Source organism: Sander lucioperca, chromosome 10 (genome assembly GCF_008315115.2).
Source record: "Sander lucioperca isolate FBNREF2018 chromosome 10, SLUC_FBN_1.2, whole genome shotgun sequence".
NCBI lineage: Eukaryota > Metazoa > Chordata > Actinopteri > Perciformes > Percidae > Sander > Sander lucioperca.
The window spans coordinates 11,436,124-11,455,504 of record NC_050182.1 but is presented as its reverse complement, the minus strand read 5'-3'; the positions used below and the strand labels follow the sequence as shown (position 1 = coordinate 11,455,504).

At 39.9% G+C, this 19,381-nt stretch overlaps 2 protein-coding genes across 3 annotated transcripts in view; both read right to left on the bottom strand.

Annotated features, from left to right (window-relative positions):
- Positions 1 to 19,381, bottom strand: part of LOC116036026 (fucolectin-1-like) — a 59,561-nt gene that overhangs the window by 37,365 nt on the left and 2,815 nt on the right. The window contains exons 3-5 of one of the 2 annotated variants that reach the window (XM_031279438.2): positions 18,995 to 19,025; positions 17,989 to 18,243; positions 17,461 to 17,615 (exon numbers count right to left, since the gene is read on the bottom strand). The exons of the other annotated variant lie outside the window; for it this stretch is intronic. Coding sequence (XP_031135298.1) covers positions 17,461 to 17,615; positions 17,989 to 18,243; positions 18,995 to 19,025 — 441 coding nt within the window. The remainder of the gene's footprint in view (positions 1 to 17,460; positions 17,616 to 17,988; positions 18,244 to 18,994; positions 19,026 to 19,381) is intronic. 2 annotated transcript variants of the gene reach the window in all.
- Positions 5,344 to 19,381, bottom strand: part of LOC116036029 (fucolectin-like) — a 37,980-nt gene continuing 23,942 nt past the window's right edge. Inside the window, exon 6 of the mRNA XM_036006382.1 lies at positions 5,344 to 5,490. The gene's annotated coding sequence lies outside the window, so the exon portion shown is untranslated. The remainder of the gene's footprint in view (positions 5,491 to 19,381) is intronic.

Sequence of the window (19,381 nt, the reverse complement as noted above, 5' to 3'; positions counted from 1 at the left end):
TAACTCCAAGTCTTCCAGAAGACCACTGTTCCCAGCAGCAGCAGCAGCCATAAGCCCGCCCACCGACTCTATACACGATGTGATTGGCCTGACTAGAGTTTAGTTTTTCCAGCTCGCAAGCCAATGGAGAGTGCCTAGACCCCCCTGGCTGCAAATTAAATTTGCTGCCGCTAGGGTGCGTCTAGATTTCTAGGCTACTGTTTTATAGTTTGCTTTTTTGTTTTTTTTGGTTCTTGTAACACGGCAGATGTTGGGAGAGAGATTTTGTTATGGGCTTCGACGTACTAATGAAAAATCAATACAAACATTGATAAAAAAAAAAAATAATAATTTAGCCAGCGAGCACACCCTGGTCCATCTGCCTCATTCCCCAGCACTAAAAGACCTCGGGACAATGAGTTGGAGAACAGTGATACACGGAGTCAAGACATTGAAGTAAGGCAGCAGTAATATGTCCCCATAGGCGAGAACACTTAAGAATGTAGCCTAGCCCTCAGTGTCTTCACTAGCTTTTTATATATTTACATGTTTGTGTGACAAGAATCAGGTATAATACACATTCCATTTCAACACTTAAAATCTGATGTATTATACAAAGCCAGAGGCTAATTATCATCCTCAGTGCCCAGGCAGGTGAACAAATATACAAACAGCATATCGATACAACAACAGGCTTCTTCTTTTTTTTTTAAACTGTTCACTATGTACACAGAGACAGTATGCACACAGCACACAAAACTACGGTGGCCCTGAAGTGCAAATCACCACAGCAATTAGAGAAACGCAACAACAAATCAACGGCAAATAGGAAAACACAACAGAAAAAATGAAAACAAAACGGCAAATAAGAAAACACGACGGCAAATAGGAAAACACGACGGCAAATAGGAAAACACGACGGCAAATATGAAAACACGACGGCAAATAGGAAAACACGACGGCAAATAGGAAAACACGACGGCAAATAGGAAAACACGACGGCAAATAGGAAAACACGACGGCAAATATGAAAACACGACGGCAAATAGGAAAACACGACGGCAAATATGAAAACACGACGGCAAATAGGAAACCACGACGGCAAATAGGAAAACACGACAGCAAATAGGAAAACACGACAGCAAATAGGAAAACACGACAGCAAATATGAAAACACTTCAACAAATCACAAAACACAACGGCATTATCTTCTACCGGAAAAGGTAGGGCCTATCTAGTAGAGGACGGACCCTCCTGATTGGACAGACGCACTGTCTGTCCTTTGACAGGAAGGAGAGGTGAAAAAAAGTGCCTCACTGTCTATGCATTTAACAGACGGACTAGCCGTTTCTCATTTCAAAACACTGGACGAAATGGATGTGGAACTATGAACTGTGCTGTTGGTGAATCGGCGTCAGTCTGCTTGCAGGAGGAGAATATTCTGTCAGGAACTTTGCTCGCAACGTGCAAAGGTAGGTAACGTTACCGACACCGATAGGCTTTAATGTAAGCAATAGTCGTTTTGTCTTATTTATCCCATGTCAATAAATTAAAAACTCGTGGGAGTTCATGTTTGTAGTAGTCATAACACTTACCGGTAAGGAGAATTGCAGTAGCTAACCGTTTACATTAGCTTGTAGTTTACTGCATGTATGCAACATTAGCTCATTGTCCAGTAGCTTCTAGCTTTCAGACAAATGCAGTGCAAAATATGATCAGCAACTACAAGGTAAAAGCTACCAGCTAATGAGCTACCACAGGCAGTATGATATGCATTAAACTGCAAGTGAGAAAGGGTAAATAGTACTGTAAACACACAAGCTACAAGGCTACAACCAACATATGAAAAGTCATAATACCTCCATTGATAAACACCCACTAATACAGTAAAGGTAGGTGTAAGTGTGTTAAATGGTCAACAGTTGTCAGTTAAGACCATGATGAAGAAACTACACCACTACACAGTTACATGAAGTACCTTCGTGTTTCAGTATGCTTAAATATACTTGTGATACAATTCTAATCTTACCAGGACAGGTTGGATAACTACTGGACTAACCTAATCTTACCAGGACAGGTTGGATAACTACTGGACTAACCTAATCTTACCAGGACAGGTTGGATAACTACTGGACTAACCTAATCTTTCTCCTTCTGTCTGCAGTCCGGAAGCAACACCATCATCGGGAGCTGAGTCTGATCGCCGCTTCATGTTGAATATACTTGTGTACAGTATATAGTAATGTTTGAATAAATGTTATAATAAAGATACACGTTTCATGTCTTTTTAGAGCTTGTATACCTAACTAGTTATTAAAACAGGTAGCATCTGAATATAATTACTCAGTTAGAAGTTTCCTGTGTCCAGGTCATAATTTGATGGAAAAATAAACATTGAAAAACAGTTTATATTATATACACACCCAAAAACTTAAAAGACACAGACAAACTAGTTAATTTAATGCATTTATTTTTTGAATGGCAATCTCTAATATAGCAAATAATCTATTCAACATCTCTTTTTGGCCTCTGTCTCCCTGCTTGTCTTTTGCTTTCCCTCTCCTCCTCATCTCTCCCTTCTGGTGACGCTAGTGCAGCCACGACGCTGAAGTTGGCATCCGATTCGCAGCTTCTGATTTGGCAGTTAAGGGGAACTTAAAACTGTTTTTTTAACCTCTTACTGTATTGAATGAGTGTTAGTCATTAAGGTAAATTTATAATTATGTCTAAAACACACTTTTAGATTTGTGAAAGCTTTATTGTCTTTATGAGAACACAATAAGTTTTTTTTCACATATAAACCACATTAGACTAGGTCTAGATCCACCTAGACTTGTCAAATCTGGACTACATTATCCCAGAGAGGCTAAGGAGTCTTAAAAACACAGTTTGGGATTTGTGAAAGCTTTATTCTATTTGTGAAAATGCCATAAAGGGAGATTTTACTGTTTTTTGCATATGTAGACCACATTGGACCAGGTCCACATCCAAAACCACAATACCTAAACTTGTCAAAACTGGACAAGAATTAACTCACTCTCTCCATGTCATTTATTATATCCATGAGCAGGTCTTCCCCTGTACTTGTGTAAACACGGTAACGCAAATTTGGTAATCTACAGTGGGCAATACAGCACCGTAAAGAAAAGACCTTTACGACAGCAGGTGTGGTGAAAATACTACCACTTTTATCCAAAGTGGCCGCTAGAATTAACACAAACTGAAAGTTACATATAGCCACTTTAAGTCATAGAAAAAAATGTCTTCATCAATATAATGTGGAACTGCTGTGGACCTATCTCTGACAGCAACACATTTAGGATGTATTTGAGCCTGTCAGAAGACACTATGGTGCATACTTTATCAGAGAGTGTGTCACAGCTGTCGAGGACGTTTGACAGGTATTTCACAATCCTGTCCAGCTGGGTTTCATCATCAAAGAAGATCGGGACCCAGCGTTCCCCAGAAGTGGGGTTGCTCCTCACCTGAGACAATGGCCTATGAAGTATAAATTAAAAAAAATCTTAATAAATACTCAGTCCTGCCTCTTTTTCTGAGGAAAGGTGAGAAAACAACACTTATGTTGAAGGAGAAGGATTTGAAGAGTAAATTAAACCACTGGCAAATCTATGACGATATTTGGATTGATTTCCAAAAGGTAAAAATAACTTTTTCTACTTTTCTTTTGAAGTGAGAAGGAAGACCTGCTCATAGATATAAGAAATGACATGGAGAGACGTGGACTTGTACGTTGAATGTCAATTAGCAAAGGCCATGCTGTGGCAATAAAATAAAACAGTTTATTTAGCCTCTCTGGGATAATTTAGTCCTGATTTGACAAGTCTTAAGTATTGTGGTTTTGGATCTGGACCTGGTCCAATGTAGTCTATATGTGAAAAATACAGTAAAATCTCCCTTTATTGCATTTTCACAAATAGAATAAAGCTTTCACAAATCTCAAACTGTGTTTTTAAGACTCCTTAGACTCTCTGGGATAATTTAGTCCTGATTTGACAAGTTTAGAAAAACGGTGAAATCTCCCTTTATTGCGTTCTCATAAAGACAATAAAGCTTTCACAAATCTAAAAGTGTGTTTTAGACATAATTAATAATTTACCTTAATGACTAACACTCATTCAATACAGTAAGAGGTTCAAAAAACGGAGGATCAGTCACTTAGCAATGTAAATTATGTTTCCCTGCTGAATCGGACAGTTTTAAGTTCCCCTTAAATTTCCCCTTAACTGCCGAATCGGAAGCTGCGAATCGGATGCCAACTTCAGCGTTGTAGTGCAGCCTCCATTTGTTCCTTAGTCCCTGTTAAAAGACAGCAAACACAAGAAAAAGATCTTTACCATTATAAATGCTATAACGGAATGTTATACTTGTTACATGGGAAACTACTCATACATTTTAGCTTTCATTTAACGTTGCTAGTGAAGTTAACAAGGTGCAGCTTTACCTCCAATCCTGCAGCTACAACTGATAAACAAACCAATTTCTAAATCTCTGCTAACATTACGCATATACAGTAACGGCTTACAAAAAGAGATGAAAATGCCACCGGACATTAAACTTTACGAACACAAATGGCATAAAAGACAGCAACACAGCTAGCTAGCTAACAGCCTAATGTTAAATGATAGGTTCAGTTAGCTTAACGTTAGCTCGGGGTGTATCTACCTAATTATAATAGCAATTTGTACCAGCATTAATGCGTAACACTTGACATTGATGTAACACATTAACGGTGATAACAAATGTACGGCAAACACTAAATATACTTACATTTAAATGTTAATTGTGCCATCAGCGATGCCGCTCCAACTCCCACTTAGGTCCGCCATTGTTGTTGTTTTTTTAACGAGCCGGCAAAGCCGCACGCATAGGATTGTGGGTGATTTGGGAGCGCGAAAGACAGACAGTGCGTCTGTCCAATCAGGAGGGTCCGTCCACTGCTAGATAGGCCCTACCTTTTCCGGTAGAAGTTAATGCCGTTGTGTTTTGTGATTTATTTAAGTGTTTTCATATTTGCCGTTTTGTTTTCCTATTTGCTGTCGTGTTTTCCTATTTGCTGTCGTGTTTTCCTATTTGCTGTCGTGTTTTCCTATTTACTGTCGTGTTTTCATATTTGCCGTCGTGTTTTCATATTTGCCGTCGTGTTTTTCTATTTGCTGTCGTGTTTTCCTATTTGCTGTCGTGTTTTCCTATTTGCTGTCGTGTTTTCATATTTGCCGTCGTGTTTTCCTATTTGCCGTCGTGTTTTCATATTCGCTGTCGTGTTTTCATATTTGCCGTCGCGTTTTTCTTATTGCTGTTGTGATTTGCACTTCAGGGCCACCGTACAAAACAGCTGTGGCTACTCACAAAATTTAAATTCATGATTGCATATTTTATTCTCCTTTAACCACCTTTTTAACATCATAAAAATGGGGAAGTTTTGATATGCAATAGAAGGGAGTTCCATTTTTTTCTTTTCAGAAAAAAAGGTTCTCTGTATGCACTCTAAAAGAGAGCCTGTCATCCACCCAAATACTCAAGTACTTGATGATTGCAACATGAAGTTATGCAATAGCATCAGCTGACGTCTGCAATGTAACATATCATTGTTATACATTTTGAACCTCCTCAGACTTAATCCAGCTAGATAGCTAGATTTGGCATCATAGGATGCCCATATTTTGATGCCATACTTGGCAGGCTTGTTGGGCATGTACTGTCGGAAGGGACAGCGCCCCCTGAATTGAACAAGGCTTTCGTCTACAGCAGGGATGTCAAACTCATTTTCACTAAGGGCCACACTGGAAAAAGAGAATCACACCGAGGGCCAGACATGGAGAGTTTATGACGTGCTTTTGTTACTGCATGTCACTTCTTTTTTTTTTTTTTTTTTTTTTACATTTTGGTAGCTTTTTTCCTCATTTTTGTTGTTTTCTTTCTGACTTTTTTGTGGCTTTCTCAGACATTTGTCACCTTTTTGTAAATTTGTTACTTTTTCACAGACAAACAAAATAACAAAAGTCATCAAAAGAGTTCCTTAGCCATAGAATTTAGCAAATCAAGCAAAACGATAATTTTTTTCATGTGTTTCGCAGCCTGAATATGAAAACTCTCTGTTTCTGGGGGAATTTCTAAGTCTCAGAGTCGGTAAATCTGCCATATTCTGCTTTGAATGTCAGGTAATTGCAGTGTATAAAACACTTTCCTGTGTTTTTGATTTGCTGCACAACTAGGCGGGCCAAAATTTATTGTGAACCCAAATTGATATACGGGCCGGTTCTAAATCTGCAAGGGGCCGGATTTGGCCCGCGGGCCTTGAGTTTGACACATGTGGTCTACAGTGACATGGGGACCAGGATTGTACAAGACCCATTTATCCCATACATCTCTGATTGCAGCTAGTTTGTCTCTTTCACGTCAACCAGCTCTGGTGTTGTGGAACAGCCGAGATATCACATGAAATGACTCCAGAGACATTGTTGCTCGAAAGATCCGGATCGTCGATAGCATTGTCTTCGGTCTCTGAAAGATCCTCTGACTCTGAAACCTCTTCCTCTACATCACTATTACCATCAAAAATCTGTGCTAAAACTTCTTCAGTTGCAAATCTTCTGGAGCTCATTTTGTAGTTTGCGTGTCAAAGAGATGACATTACAACAGTGAAGAGGACAAGCATGAGAAAGCTCCTCCTACTTTACATACTCACCTGGTTCTAAATGGGTGTTGAAAGTCAGTCAAATTGTAAATGAATGCAATCAAAATAAAGGGCATCAAAGAGAGATATTCATTTTGGGTCTTGACAACTACCTACCCACATCAAAGTCTCTGGGTCAAAATGACCCGCAACATCATCTTTGTATACAAACTCTGAACAGACATTCCATTTCACATCAGTGTGTTCTGATTTAACAGACAAGTTCATGACCCTAAATGAGGAAATGTCATAAAATTTCATGAAGAAAAAGATAAGTTAACCAGTATTTTGGTCAACACAAAAACGGAAATGGGTCAAATTGACCCTTAACATAATACAAGGGTTAAAAAGCATAATTAGAATGGAAGCGCCGCTTTTAAGATTTACCGTATCTTCGTTTTTCGGTCAAATGGCCTTTTGAATGGAGTGCTAGGGGCACTACTATAATAGCATCAAAATCAACATTTTTAAAATACTAAGAAGGCTCGACACAACATGAAACTTTGATCAAGTATCACCAGGGGCTCTACACATGAACTCGAGCATTGAGAACATTGTTTGTGTACACAGAGTTTACTAAAAAGAAAGGTTTTGAACGACTTACTTTAGCAGTTGTTGTTTCTGGGCGCTACCATCTCGCCAGTCAAAAAGTGTCAATCTCCAAATGTGGATGAACGGACTCCATAGGAGGAAATGTCATTCAACAACAACAACAATATGAGGCTCCTTTTTCAACTACAAGGTCAATATTGTTTTTCACTAACGACTAAACACACATTCACAAAAACACCCTAGGTTGCATTTTGGCAAGAGTTACGCTTTAACCTTCACCGTCTTGAACAAGTCCCAAGTCACTGTGTTTAGACTCAAGTAAGGCTGTAACAACAAATAGGGGTGTGACAATGTTAAAAATACACGTTCGGTTCAGACCTCGGTTTGTTTTTTGTTTTTTTTGTTTACAAGAACAGACCAGGTAAACCATTAACAGTGTAAATGTCATTCGGTACCTCCTTCAGCTGTATGTGGGTTTGTGAACTCCTTTGCTGCCTCCTTCTTAGCCTCTGCTGGGCTCCCTCTTGCTCTGGGCTATCCTGTTCTCAGCCATCTGATGCACCAGTAGAGGAGTCTTCAACCTCTCCCAGGCTATTCAGACTGTAAAGCAGGTTCTCAGGCTGGCTGTGGGACAGCTGTCTGGTCTGTTGGTTCAGCCTTCATTAACTGGTCCTTGGCCTATTAAACCTTGTCACACTGAACACAGAATGAGAGCCATAACATGGGTGAGAAAGATGTGGTAAGGTACAGCTGATAACGTGTGATACTGTTTGGTGAACATCTCTTTACTTTAGCTTTCTTTATCTCCTTGATCTTCTTAATCTTGGTATCCTCCTTTCTTTCATCTTGCCTAAACAGGGATTAAAGAATTAGGGTGAGATTTGAACATTACTGTAACAGTACTATACATAGATGTATTTGTGAAGCATTGATTGTAATTATTTATTTAGATTTACAGCAAAAATGAAACTTAAAATACATATTTAATTACATACTTAGTGCAATTGTCTGGAGGAAGAAACACTTATAAGTAAAGCCGGTAGCCTATAGCCAGTGTTGGGCAAGTTACTTCCAAAATGTAATACATTATAGATTACTAGTTACTGTCATTTGAGAGTAATAAGTTATATTACAATATTACTGTCTCTGAATTGTAATGCGTTACACTACTTTTGCAGTACTTTTGAGTTACTTTTACCAAAATAACAGGGGAAGTTTGATTTGGCAGCTAGCTTGTAAATCCACTTTAATACATCATAGATTATTCATATTTTGTATAATTAATATAAATATGCAAAGTAACTAAAGCTATAAAAAATAGATAAGTAAAACGTATAATAGGCAATTATATAAATATAAATTATAAAAATATAAAAAAAATATAAATATATATATATTGTAAAATGTTTGTTTATAGCACTTGAATAAGAAATTCATGTTGTTTAGTTTAAAACACTCTAAAGGAAATGTTCAATTATAGTGTGATTAAAACTCACTATTTACATTATTTACAGTACTTGATTTACAGCTGATTTGTGAAAAGGTAGCCTACACAACCTTATTTAACAGTAATTTAGTTTCACTGCGAACCGTCACAGGAAGTGCTTTTTATTTTGAAGTAAACTACACGGAAGTTGTCTGTTGTGTAGCCTACTCTTGCTAGCTTACTGAGGTGCAACATGTCCGTCAGGCTCAAGTTGTTCACTTTCTTGTTTGTAAAACTGCAACATATTGAACAGTAAATGGTCACAGTAAAAGACAAGCGTTTTTGGTCGTCATTCGAAGCCATTCCACTACAGGCAGAGTTACTCTCCACGGCTGATAAAATGCAATGATATTTACGTGTAGCAAGCTTCAACATTAATTCCCGACATGTTTATATCTGTCAGCCGCTGACGTACCGTCACCTGTTGGGACATACATGCTGTCCGTACTGTCTCTGGTTCTGGCTCTGACCACGGGAACAGAAACAGGACAGCTCACTTCAACGCAGCGTAATAACTCCTGAAAATAATATCCATCTCGCAAATGTATCTGTCTCTGCAGTCATCTCAACCATCGAATAAAGCAACAGGAAAATAATAAGGCTTTTTTTTTCCTATGAAGAAATGTGTCGCGGTGTTGGTGAATTCTTAAAAAAAAACGCACCACTAAATGTTGCGTTAAAATGCGTTGTAACTCGCGTTACTGAGACTGTAACGAGTATAATATTACCGAAATTTAATTAGTAATGCGTTATATTACTGCGTTACAGCAAAAAGGAATACATTACTGTAATTGCGTTACTTTTGTAACGCGTTACTCCCAACACTGCCTATAGCTATCTTATTTCTGAGTTTGTTCAATTCCCTGTCCATTTATTTTTATGTGGAAAGCGAGAATGGAAATATTCTCTCTGGAAAGACAGAATGGTAATGTTAAGTTGGAAACATTGAATCATGAGTGAAAATAACGATCACGTTCAAATTAAGATGTTGTGGTCCACAAAGCAGACGCTCCGTTTAATGTCATGTTGTAACTTGTTACACTTGTAAATTTTAAATGAAGCAGGGGTAAAATGTTACTTACAATGTGTGGTTCAGTGTTCCTAAAGTAGAACCAACTTAACGTTAGTCAGCTGAGATAGCTTATGTAAAACTGAGGCATAACTTAATGTCTAACTAAATTAGCAGTTACGTGGTAGCGTTAAACGGCGGGTTACCGGTTACTGTATTTAACAGTAATGTTAACTACCTAGCGTTAGGAGCAACGGAGCGTTATAACATTTTGCTTTTATTAAAGGCCTACCCCTTCAGTTTTCAAATGAAATCACAGATAATTTCTCAAATAAGCATAATGCTGCAGATGTCCATACTGTCAGTAGGCATGACTTTCATAGGAGGGCACACACTTTAAATGGGCAGCCGCACACAATTCAAGATTCCTTTATTGTTGTACATTAAATTACAGGTATAGGACACTATCAAGCAACATCTGACATGACACATATGGCTGTGTCGTGTCTTTTGTGGCGTATCAACGCAGGGTTGGACCCTGAGGACATATAAAAGCCGATATTTACTCAAAGTCATAGCGCACCCCCTAGTGGCAACAGGAAGTAGGCCTAAAAGTCAAGGTGCTATACTTTAACGAACTCCTCCTAGAGATTTCATCAGATTGACTTCAAATTCAGTCTGTGTCATCTAAAGACCTTAGCGATGAAAAGATATTAAAAGCAAAACTTTTCGTCCAACGGTGTGGGCGTGGTGTGGCGGCCATTTCGAGCATTTATCGATGAACAAAGAAGTTGTTGTAACTTCAGTGTACATTGCTCAATTTAGCCAAAATTTCTCACAATTGACAAGGGTCAAGGCCTGAGGACATATATAGGCCAAAATTTACTTTTGGTCATAGCACCCCCCCGCTGGCAACAGGAAATCAGCCTTATATGACAAACATCATCCGATTTACATGAAACTTATAAGGGACTGTTCGTTACTTATTTAAAGGGCCACCAGAGGAGTTTTGGGACCTTTAGCCAAAAAAGACATGGGGCATTTCTCAATCTGTGTTCTTCTATTGACTTGTGTTCTTGTGTCCCTGTGAAACGTCATCTCGTGTTGCCAAAGTACTGTCCCAATACACAAGTTCACATTTCACCAAGAACAGTTAAGATTCCCGGAAATGTTCTTGACACGCCCATTTTACCGAGGATGCTGTCGGTACACGATCCGTTCTGCCTGCACGATCCGTTCTGCACATGCGCAAAATGTTCGCACATGCGCGGTTGTACGAGGATTTACGACACTGCACGATCTGTTCCACGCTTCCGGTCGACAGCCAAGCTAACGTTAGTTTAGCTAATAGCTAATTCGGCTAACTGCTAGCTGAGACAGCATGTAATAACTTTAAAAGACCCTCAAAATAAAACTTGAAAATAAACGTTGACATATATAACAAACACCTAACATATATAACAGCTGTTACGTCAGTTCTACTTTACTTGTGCTCATTTAAAATACAATCACTCAATACTTGTCTTTATTGTTATTACTGTGAAGTCTTAATTTAGCTGTAGCCTGCTTTTCCCATTACGTTTGAGTTAACGTTATTTTAGACTGAATCTAGCTGTCAGCTAGCGGTTAGCCGAATTAGCTGTTAGCTAAACTAACGTTAGCTTCCCGGTGGAGGCTAGCCATAGGCTAGCGTGGAACAGATCGTGCAGGTCGTATGGATACGTAAAACAGTATTATCTTGCGCATGTGCAGAACGGATCGTGCAGGCAGAACGGATCGTGTACCGACAGATGCATTGGTTGGTAACTTGTATGAACTTCGCAGCACCCGTATCCCAACATTCATTTCGGCATTCAATGATGGTTGGGTTTCCGGTACATAGACAGCCCAAAAACGGGACAATTTTAACAATTTTTGCCATCTCATTCATCACTAAATTAACTTCTGAGAACATTTTAGGCGAGAAATGAACGGTTTAGATTTCGAATATAGGCAGTCTTGCGCAAATCTTTGCCGAATTGACAATTTGCTCCAAAGTTTTCGGAGTTTTCGGAGCTCCGTGAAGTGAGGCGGCCGCCAGCTTGCGCCTGCCGGGGCCGCTAGCTCGTCGCTCAGATAGTCACGCTCAGAGACCCCGCTGGAAGCCGGAGGTCTTTTAGACTGGTCCCGTAAATAAGAGGCTTTTATTTCGCCGTTGACGGATCGTTTGTTTAAATATCACAACACATGTCCATCATAAGATTAACGGGAACCTGTGGTTAACTGCCTTTTCAGAGTTAAACTCCACAAGCACACACACACACACACACACACACGCACACACCGCAGCTTCATACACACACACACACACACACACACACACACACACACACACACAGACATACACACAGCGCAGCAGGCAGAGGCGGGGGAGAGAGATATACCTGTTTCTTTTTAGGAGACTTGTTTAAATTATGCCATAGGCATATACATTAGATTTAGTATTTTTTTTGGTGCATTTGTTTTCTGATTTATTAGAAGTTGAGTTTCAGTCTGTATGATAAATTAACAGTTGTAGTGTTAACATGCTGATATGTTATGTAGACTAAACGGGAGACACCAACCTTTATCATTTGAATTGCTAATTTCCATCTGTTGTCCCTGGGCATATACAGTGCACTACAATATAGAAATGATCACGATCATGATCATGAACACATAGGACACACCAGTGCATATGCCTACTTATTTTTTAATTTAAACTGACTTAAACTTATACACTAATAATAGTAGAGATCACGTTCCACTCTTTTGAATAAGGGGTGTTTGAGCTAAACCATAAACAATAAAATTAAAGCTCAATAAGTTTTATTTTTCAATATTATTGCAATAGTTGTAACATTGTGAGGTTTTCTTGTCCGGAGCTTGTTTTAATATAAAGTGGTTATATTGTTGTGGTTTTTATTTCTAGCTGTTATTTTGGAGCCCTGCAGGTAGCCTCTGTGCTGGGGGGGGTTGAACAATAACAGGAAGAAGGCATCGTCTCAAACTCTTAACAGTGTTTTCTGTGCTTGTGAACTTGCAAGTTCATTCTTCAAGGTACAACTAGCAAGAACGTTCTTTGCATTCTCCTCCCCTCGCCAGTAAAAAAAAATTCTATGACCCTCCAAAACAATTTAGAAAAAAGGTATGACCCTCCCCCAACAATTTACAGATACCTTCTGTATTGCTTTGCACTTGGCAAATATACACAGATTTCCATTGTTTGTTTGTTTTTTACAGCCATTACATAAGCAACTAAACCTCTGCATTTTCATCTGATGCATCACACTCCTCTGTTATGGTGTGGTGGCCATTTCAGTAGATTTACTCACTAACATTGTTGTGGAAACACAATAAGCATGGAAACTAAATGCATACTTCCTGCATTACTGCATTACTTCAAATACTAAGTTACTCCTCTAGTAAACTAGTATTCACATGAAATAAAACAATAAAACATTGAGACCATTCAGCAAGGCACTCTGGGTAGCCTAACATTCAACACACAAACTGGTTGCTATGGACTCGTCACTAGGCTTTCTCCACTTTCTTCTCCACTGCCGTTTAAACAAAGTGTAATAAACGTATAAAAGTCCAAATCTACACAAAACCCGCAATCAATTAGTAAGCTGACATCAAATGTGGCATTTAGGAAACCTTTATTGCAAGGTTGGCACGGTAAGACGTCCAGACACCTGCTGCTCCCATCGTCAGCCAGGAACTCTTAACAATGAAGTGTAAAAGTAACACCAGGAACTACTTTTTTTTACTAAAGCAGTGTATGAAATCTGATGTATTACCTACCACCATTTAGTTGTTTTGTGTTATTTAAGATATTTATAAAATATCTGATCATGCCAGACATTATAATTCCACTCATTTTATTTAAATAATGCAATTATCTGTTTCAGCCACCAGGGGGGCAGCTCCACCCGCCCCAGAGCAAACTCATGGGTCAGACCATCTGGTAGCAAAGGAGGGCCGAGACTGAGAGAGCTACATGGAGCTACATGGAAAAATATGCACCAAACAAGCCACTTTGAAATTTTTCTGTTTCATGAATACAAAAGTTGGGTGACCCCCCCCCGGACTGAAAAATGTTGGATGACCCTCCCCTCAGCAAAAAATAAAAAGACATGACCCTCCCCTATTTTCCTCCGGTGGTCCATTCCATAAATACCGAACGGTCCCTAATGTGTGGTCTATTGAGCCGCCCCTATACGTCAACCCACTTACTCAGCCCACGCCCCCTTTCATAACATTTGAACCGTTTAAGGTAAAAAGTTCCTTCTTCATTGGTGATGGTTTGGCCCGCCCTCTATGCTTAAAGCCCATGTTGCAGGGTTTATTTTCTAATGAATTTGTGCAATTTGCTTGTTGGTAATAAACATTTAAACTGTTACCCAACAACATCAAATACAATGGATATCACAAAATGGAATAAAATACGAAAAAGTAGTACTATTTTACAGCGGTTTGCAATGATTCTCTTTTCCCCCACAATGCATTGCACTACGTCACGTTGGGGAGACGACAGACGAAAGCCCCGTCTCTGTTCACTGTCTATGGGCTCGGTCTGTGCCACTGGTGTTGCAAAATATGGCTTTTGGTCTCGACCGAGTCCATGTGTCTTTATTATGTGTATAATAATATTGGAGGGAAAGTGAAACACAGCTTGGACGGGGATACTGTTCGGCTTTTCACAAGTTTAGACAGCTAGCTACGCCGATGTTTGCTAACGTTAGCGCAACAGCATTAGCCTAGACTGCTAGCTAGGTAAATATTACGACTGCCTTCGGAGTTTCCTATATCTGCGTCTATGTTGTCAACATAAGACATGTTGCGTTAGTGCTCCTTTTGTACCATCATTTTATTGAATGAAATGTTAAGCTTCGCTCCGACGAGATGGGTGGGTTTTTGTTAGCTAGCTACATACAAAGCTAACTGGCTATAGTTAGCCTGTATGCTAGCGGAATTAGCTAACGTTGCGTAACCAGCCAGCAACTTCGGCAATTGGCAGTAGTTTCGGTAAGCTAACCACGACAGTATTGTCGCCCACAATCAACCTCTGCTGCTAAAAGCAGTCAATCTGCAGTGATGTTTGAAATAGAGACGCTTGTGGATGTGTTAGCTGTCGTGGTTAGCTCGCCGGAACTACTGCCGAAGCGGCTGGCTGGCTACGCAACATTAGCTAATTCCGCTAGCACAGGCTAACTATAGCCAGTTAACTTTGTGTTTAACGTAGCTAACAAAAACCCACCCATCTCGTAGGAGCGAAGCTTAACATTTCATTCAATACAATTATGGTACAAAAGGAGCACTAACGCCACATGTCTTATGTTGACAACGTGGACGCAGGAAACAACGAAGGCAGTCGTAATATTTACCTAGCCGTCTAGGCTAACGCTGTTGCGCTAACGTTAGCAAAACGTCGGCGTAGCTTTAGCTAGCTGTCTAAACTTGTGAAAAGCCGAACAGCATCCCCATCCAAGTAATAAATAAACACTAGGCAAATATGTTGTTACTGGAGCTAGTAGGGTGCATCAAAACGTGAGATATCTAATCGAAAATGTGTTTACGTCGGGGGATTTCACAGGTGGGACTGACTGGCAAGTTAGCCCATAGCTAGCATGATGCCTTCTATTTCTAGATCTAGCTAGATTACCAGTACTTATCTGAACTAACGACATGATCACTGTCACTAAATATAAAGAAAACATTGACTTTCACTCGGTGCTATTCACTGACAGTAAAAACACCTCTTCCACCTCTTCCTCATCCCAGTCGGTCACCATAGTTCTAGTACCAGGCTGAGGCACGTCTCCCCAACGTGACGTCATCACCGAATTGCGTTAAAAAACCCACTAAACGACTAAAACGGTAAAAACTGGCCTTTAACACTATTTGGTGACATTTTTAACAATGATATACATATGTGTACCCATTAATCAACAGTGGTGGTTAACCTGCAACATGGGCTTTAAGCCACGCCCTTTTCATAACATTTGAGCTGTTTAAGGTAGAGTCTCGTGTGAGGTATGCTTTAGCCAAGCCCCCTTTCACAGCTAATGAACTGAATGACGTAGAGTCTTGTGTGAGGTATCATTGAACTCAGCAGGGAGTTCCCTTTTCGTTGGTGATGATTTGCAGTGTCTGCGCAAATGCACGGTCGCAAGGAGCGACATCCGCCACTAACCTTGATGCGCGCAGAGGCGCAAGGACCCGCCCAACACTGCTTGCAGCTTTAATTGTATTTTGGAAATGTTTACATGCTTTCATGTTCAAAACACACTTTGTTTTTCTCATACTGCCCATGGCTGCTGCACCTGTATTCACCCTCTGTATGAGACGCTCTATTGGAGTGCCTGTCTCTTTAAGCCCCCTTCCTGAAAAATTCCAGTCTGCTCTGATTGGTCATTCACTCCGGAGCCTGTGACTGACTGCAACAGAGTATAAAGCAGGACTTTCTACCATGAACAATCACCTATAAAGGCTTCTAAACCAAATACTACACAACCGGACATATTCCTGGAGGAATGTGACCCGAAATAGGGAAGAAATGACCGACATTTTCCGCCAAGATTACAGCTATCTGGTGTTAGCAGTGGACACTAATAAAATATAGCAACACTTTCTATCATCAAAAATCACAGATTAGGCTTCTAAACCTTGGAGTTGCGTAACACTTAGCCGAGAGCAGAAAAAACTGTTGAAACCGGAGGGTTCAGAACAGTTGGAAATCAGAAAGTTTTAGCTCACGGGTAATTCTCTGAAATATGTTTACCTCATTTTTTTTAAGTTTTGGCTACGTTTAACATTGAAAACAAACATGATAACAACATAGTTTCACTTTAATGTAGGCTATACAGTAGAGGGCTGCATTGGGATTGGGTCCCGCCGCGGGACCCAACGCAAATCTTGCGGGAGCGGGCGGTTTTAACTTTGCTGCGGGCGGGAGCGGGCGGCTAAAAAAAACACTGCGGGATCGGGATGTAGCCCCTCATCCTCGGCCCCTTCCTCCCCCTCTCTCCCTATCCTTCTGCTCCTTCCTCCCCGTCTAACAGCAGCAAGCACCTGCCTTCTTTGCCTTCATCTTTTCCCTATTAACCTATAAAATGACGTGTTTTCTCATGCGGGACAGGAGAAGACATAACGTCAATGCATCTCTATTATTGTGCGGGCATAAATTCTCAGAGTTTTGCGGGTGCGGGCGGGAGTGGACGTACACATTGCGGGAGCGGGCGGGAGCGGACGGTAATGGTCAGAAATTCGCCGGGAGCGGGCGGGAGCGGGATGAAGAAAACAGTCCCGCGCAGGGCTCTAGTACACAGTGCCATTGTTAGCATTGCTAAGCCTCTAACATGATTGACAGGTCAGCGTGTAGCCACGCCTTAAAGCATCTCCTGCTTTATCGTCAATAAAAAAAAAGAACCGGACCATAATTTTCTAATGAATATTATAATGTATTGAATAAGACTTGAAACTAGCAGTGCAATCAAAGATAGTACAGAAGAAGAAGAAGAAGAAAAGAGGTCTCACTCTGTAGCTAAAACAGAGACCAGCTGAAAAGAGGATCTGCAGCAGTGAGAGAGAGCACTGCAGTACAACACAAATATGGTGTTTTTTGAAAATTAAACCATGTAAACCTATTCTGGTACAACCTTAAAATACAATTATGAACCTGAAAATGAGCATAATATGGCTGCTTTAAACTCTCACCAGTTGGGACACGGTACCCGAAAACTTCCACTTCACAGAGTGAAAGAACCCTGTCTGAACCAGGTTGAGACACAGTCACATAACGTCCCTCCACACGATTGGTGAAAGTCAAAGTGTATGATCTCCCTGCAGGGATTTCAGAAATTACACCAGCCCTAAAAGAGAGACAAAAAGAGAGAAAGCAGCTCATTATTGATGGTCAGGATCAAGTTGGTGGTTTCTCCGTGATGCAGACTGCAGTGTCGTGCTAAAAGAAACAGGTCTGTTGTGACTGGACTGACTTGATTGAGGTTGAAAGTGTGAGTCTCCAAACTGACTGATATCCTGGACCGTACTTTAATGAGTAATGCCTCCACTGCTAGCATTGGCCAGTTCCCACAGGTCTAAAGGGAAACTGTGGCGACGATTATTGATCAGAGCAGATAGGAAAAGAAAAAAAGTACATTTCTCTGGAAGAAATTAAGTTTCAATTGTTACTAGCTTTCCCTTTATATATAATATATCTTATTACTATTTATAAGCACTCACAATGGGTTTGTGATACCATCGTCTTGCAAAGAGTTGCCGATGCGAATCTCTGCCCCGTTGAGCCTTTCTGGACAGCAGTCTCCTCTGTTGGTGATGATGATGGAGGTGACGATGTAGGACTCCAGCAGGTCCACTCTCCACCAGGGGTTGGTGTGTGTTTTAGTGTGGGAGCATGAACCGTCATGAAAATTAGAATGACGGTTTCCATCAATAGCACTGTAGACAGCTCCATAAACTCCATCCCAGCGTTGTGACCAGTGTTGTAATGTAATAAAGTACAAATACTTCACTACTGTACTTAAGTAGAATTTTCACGTATCTGTACTTTACTTCGTTATTTATATTTCCAGAAACTTTTACTTTTACTCCATTACATTTCCTAAATAAAATGTATACTTTTACTCCACTACATTTCCCCTAAGCATCTTAGTTACTCATTACTACAAAATAAAATCAGAAGAAATTCGTTACACTGGAAAAAAGCAGGTTTGGCGAATCATTGCTCCTAAATTGCCAAGATAATGCACTCTCCATTCCAGTTGGTGACCTAATGCCTGTTTGTTGCCAAGTGGTAAAAAAAACAACCATAGGCCAAAACTAAAGAAGAAGAGGAGGAAGCATAATGACTGATAGTGTCATGGAAGCACCTGGTGCAGGCTCTGCCGCCATGGTAACAGATGATGACCACCCTGACGACAGTGGTGATGAAGATAACGTTACACACCTTTGACCATAAAGTTCATAATCAAAGTTTTTTTTTTTACTTTTAATTTTACTTCTAATACTTAAGTACATTTAATGTAATGTAATGTAATGTAATGTACATTTAATATCAGAAAATTACTTTTGATACTTAAGTACAGTAAATATCAGATACTTCAAGACTTTTACTCAAGTAATATTCTAAAAGGAGACTTTAACTTCTACCAAAGTCATTTTCTGGTAAGATACTTGTACTTTTACTCAAGTATTGCTTTCAAGTACTTTATACAAGACTGGTTGTGACTGGGTTGCTTTGCCACGCAAGGCCACATTTTCTGTGAAAGAAATACACACACGTTTTAGTTACCAGCTTAATGTTGGCTAATGTCTGCTAATTAAGCCTTGAGCCGCTAGACTCGAGCAGAGATGAGGAGAGGGCTACAGAGGTTTAAGTTTACTTCTTTCTAACGCCACACCCACAGATTGTTTTCATTTTTAAAGTCTTCAGCCCCAATCGACAATGACTCAAGTTAGTACATTATTAGTGGTATTTTTGTAAAGTGCCCTTGTATTGAAGTAAATCTGTTTTATCGGATTTTGAAATTAAAAAGCCATTGGATTTCTAGCACTGAATATTAATGCATTGGAATTATGTATCTGAATTTTTTGCCTTTGAACTTTACTAATTTTC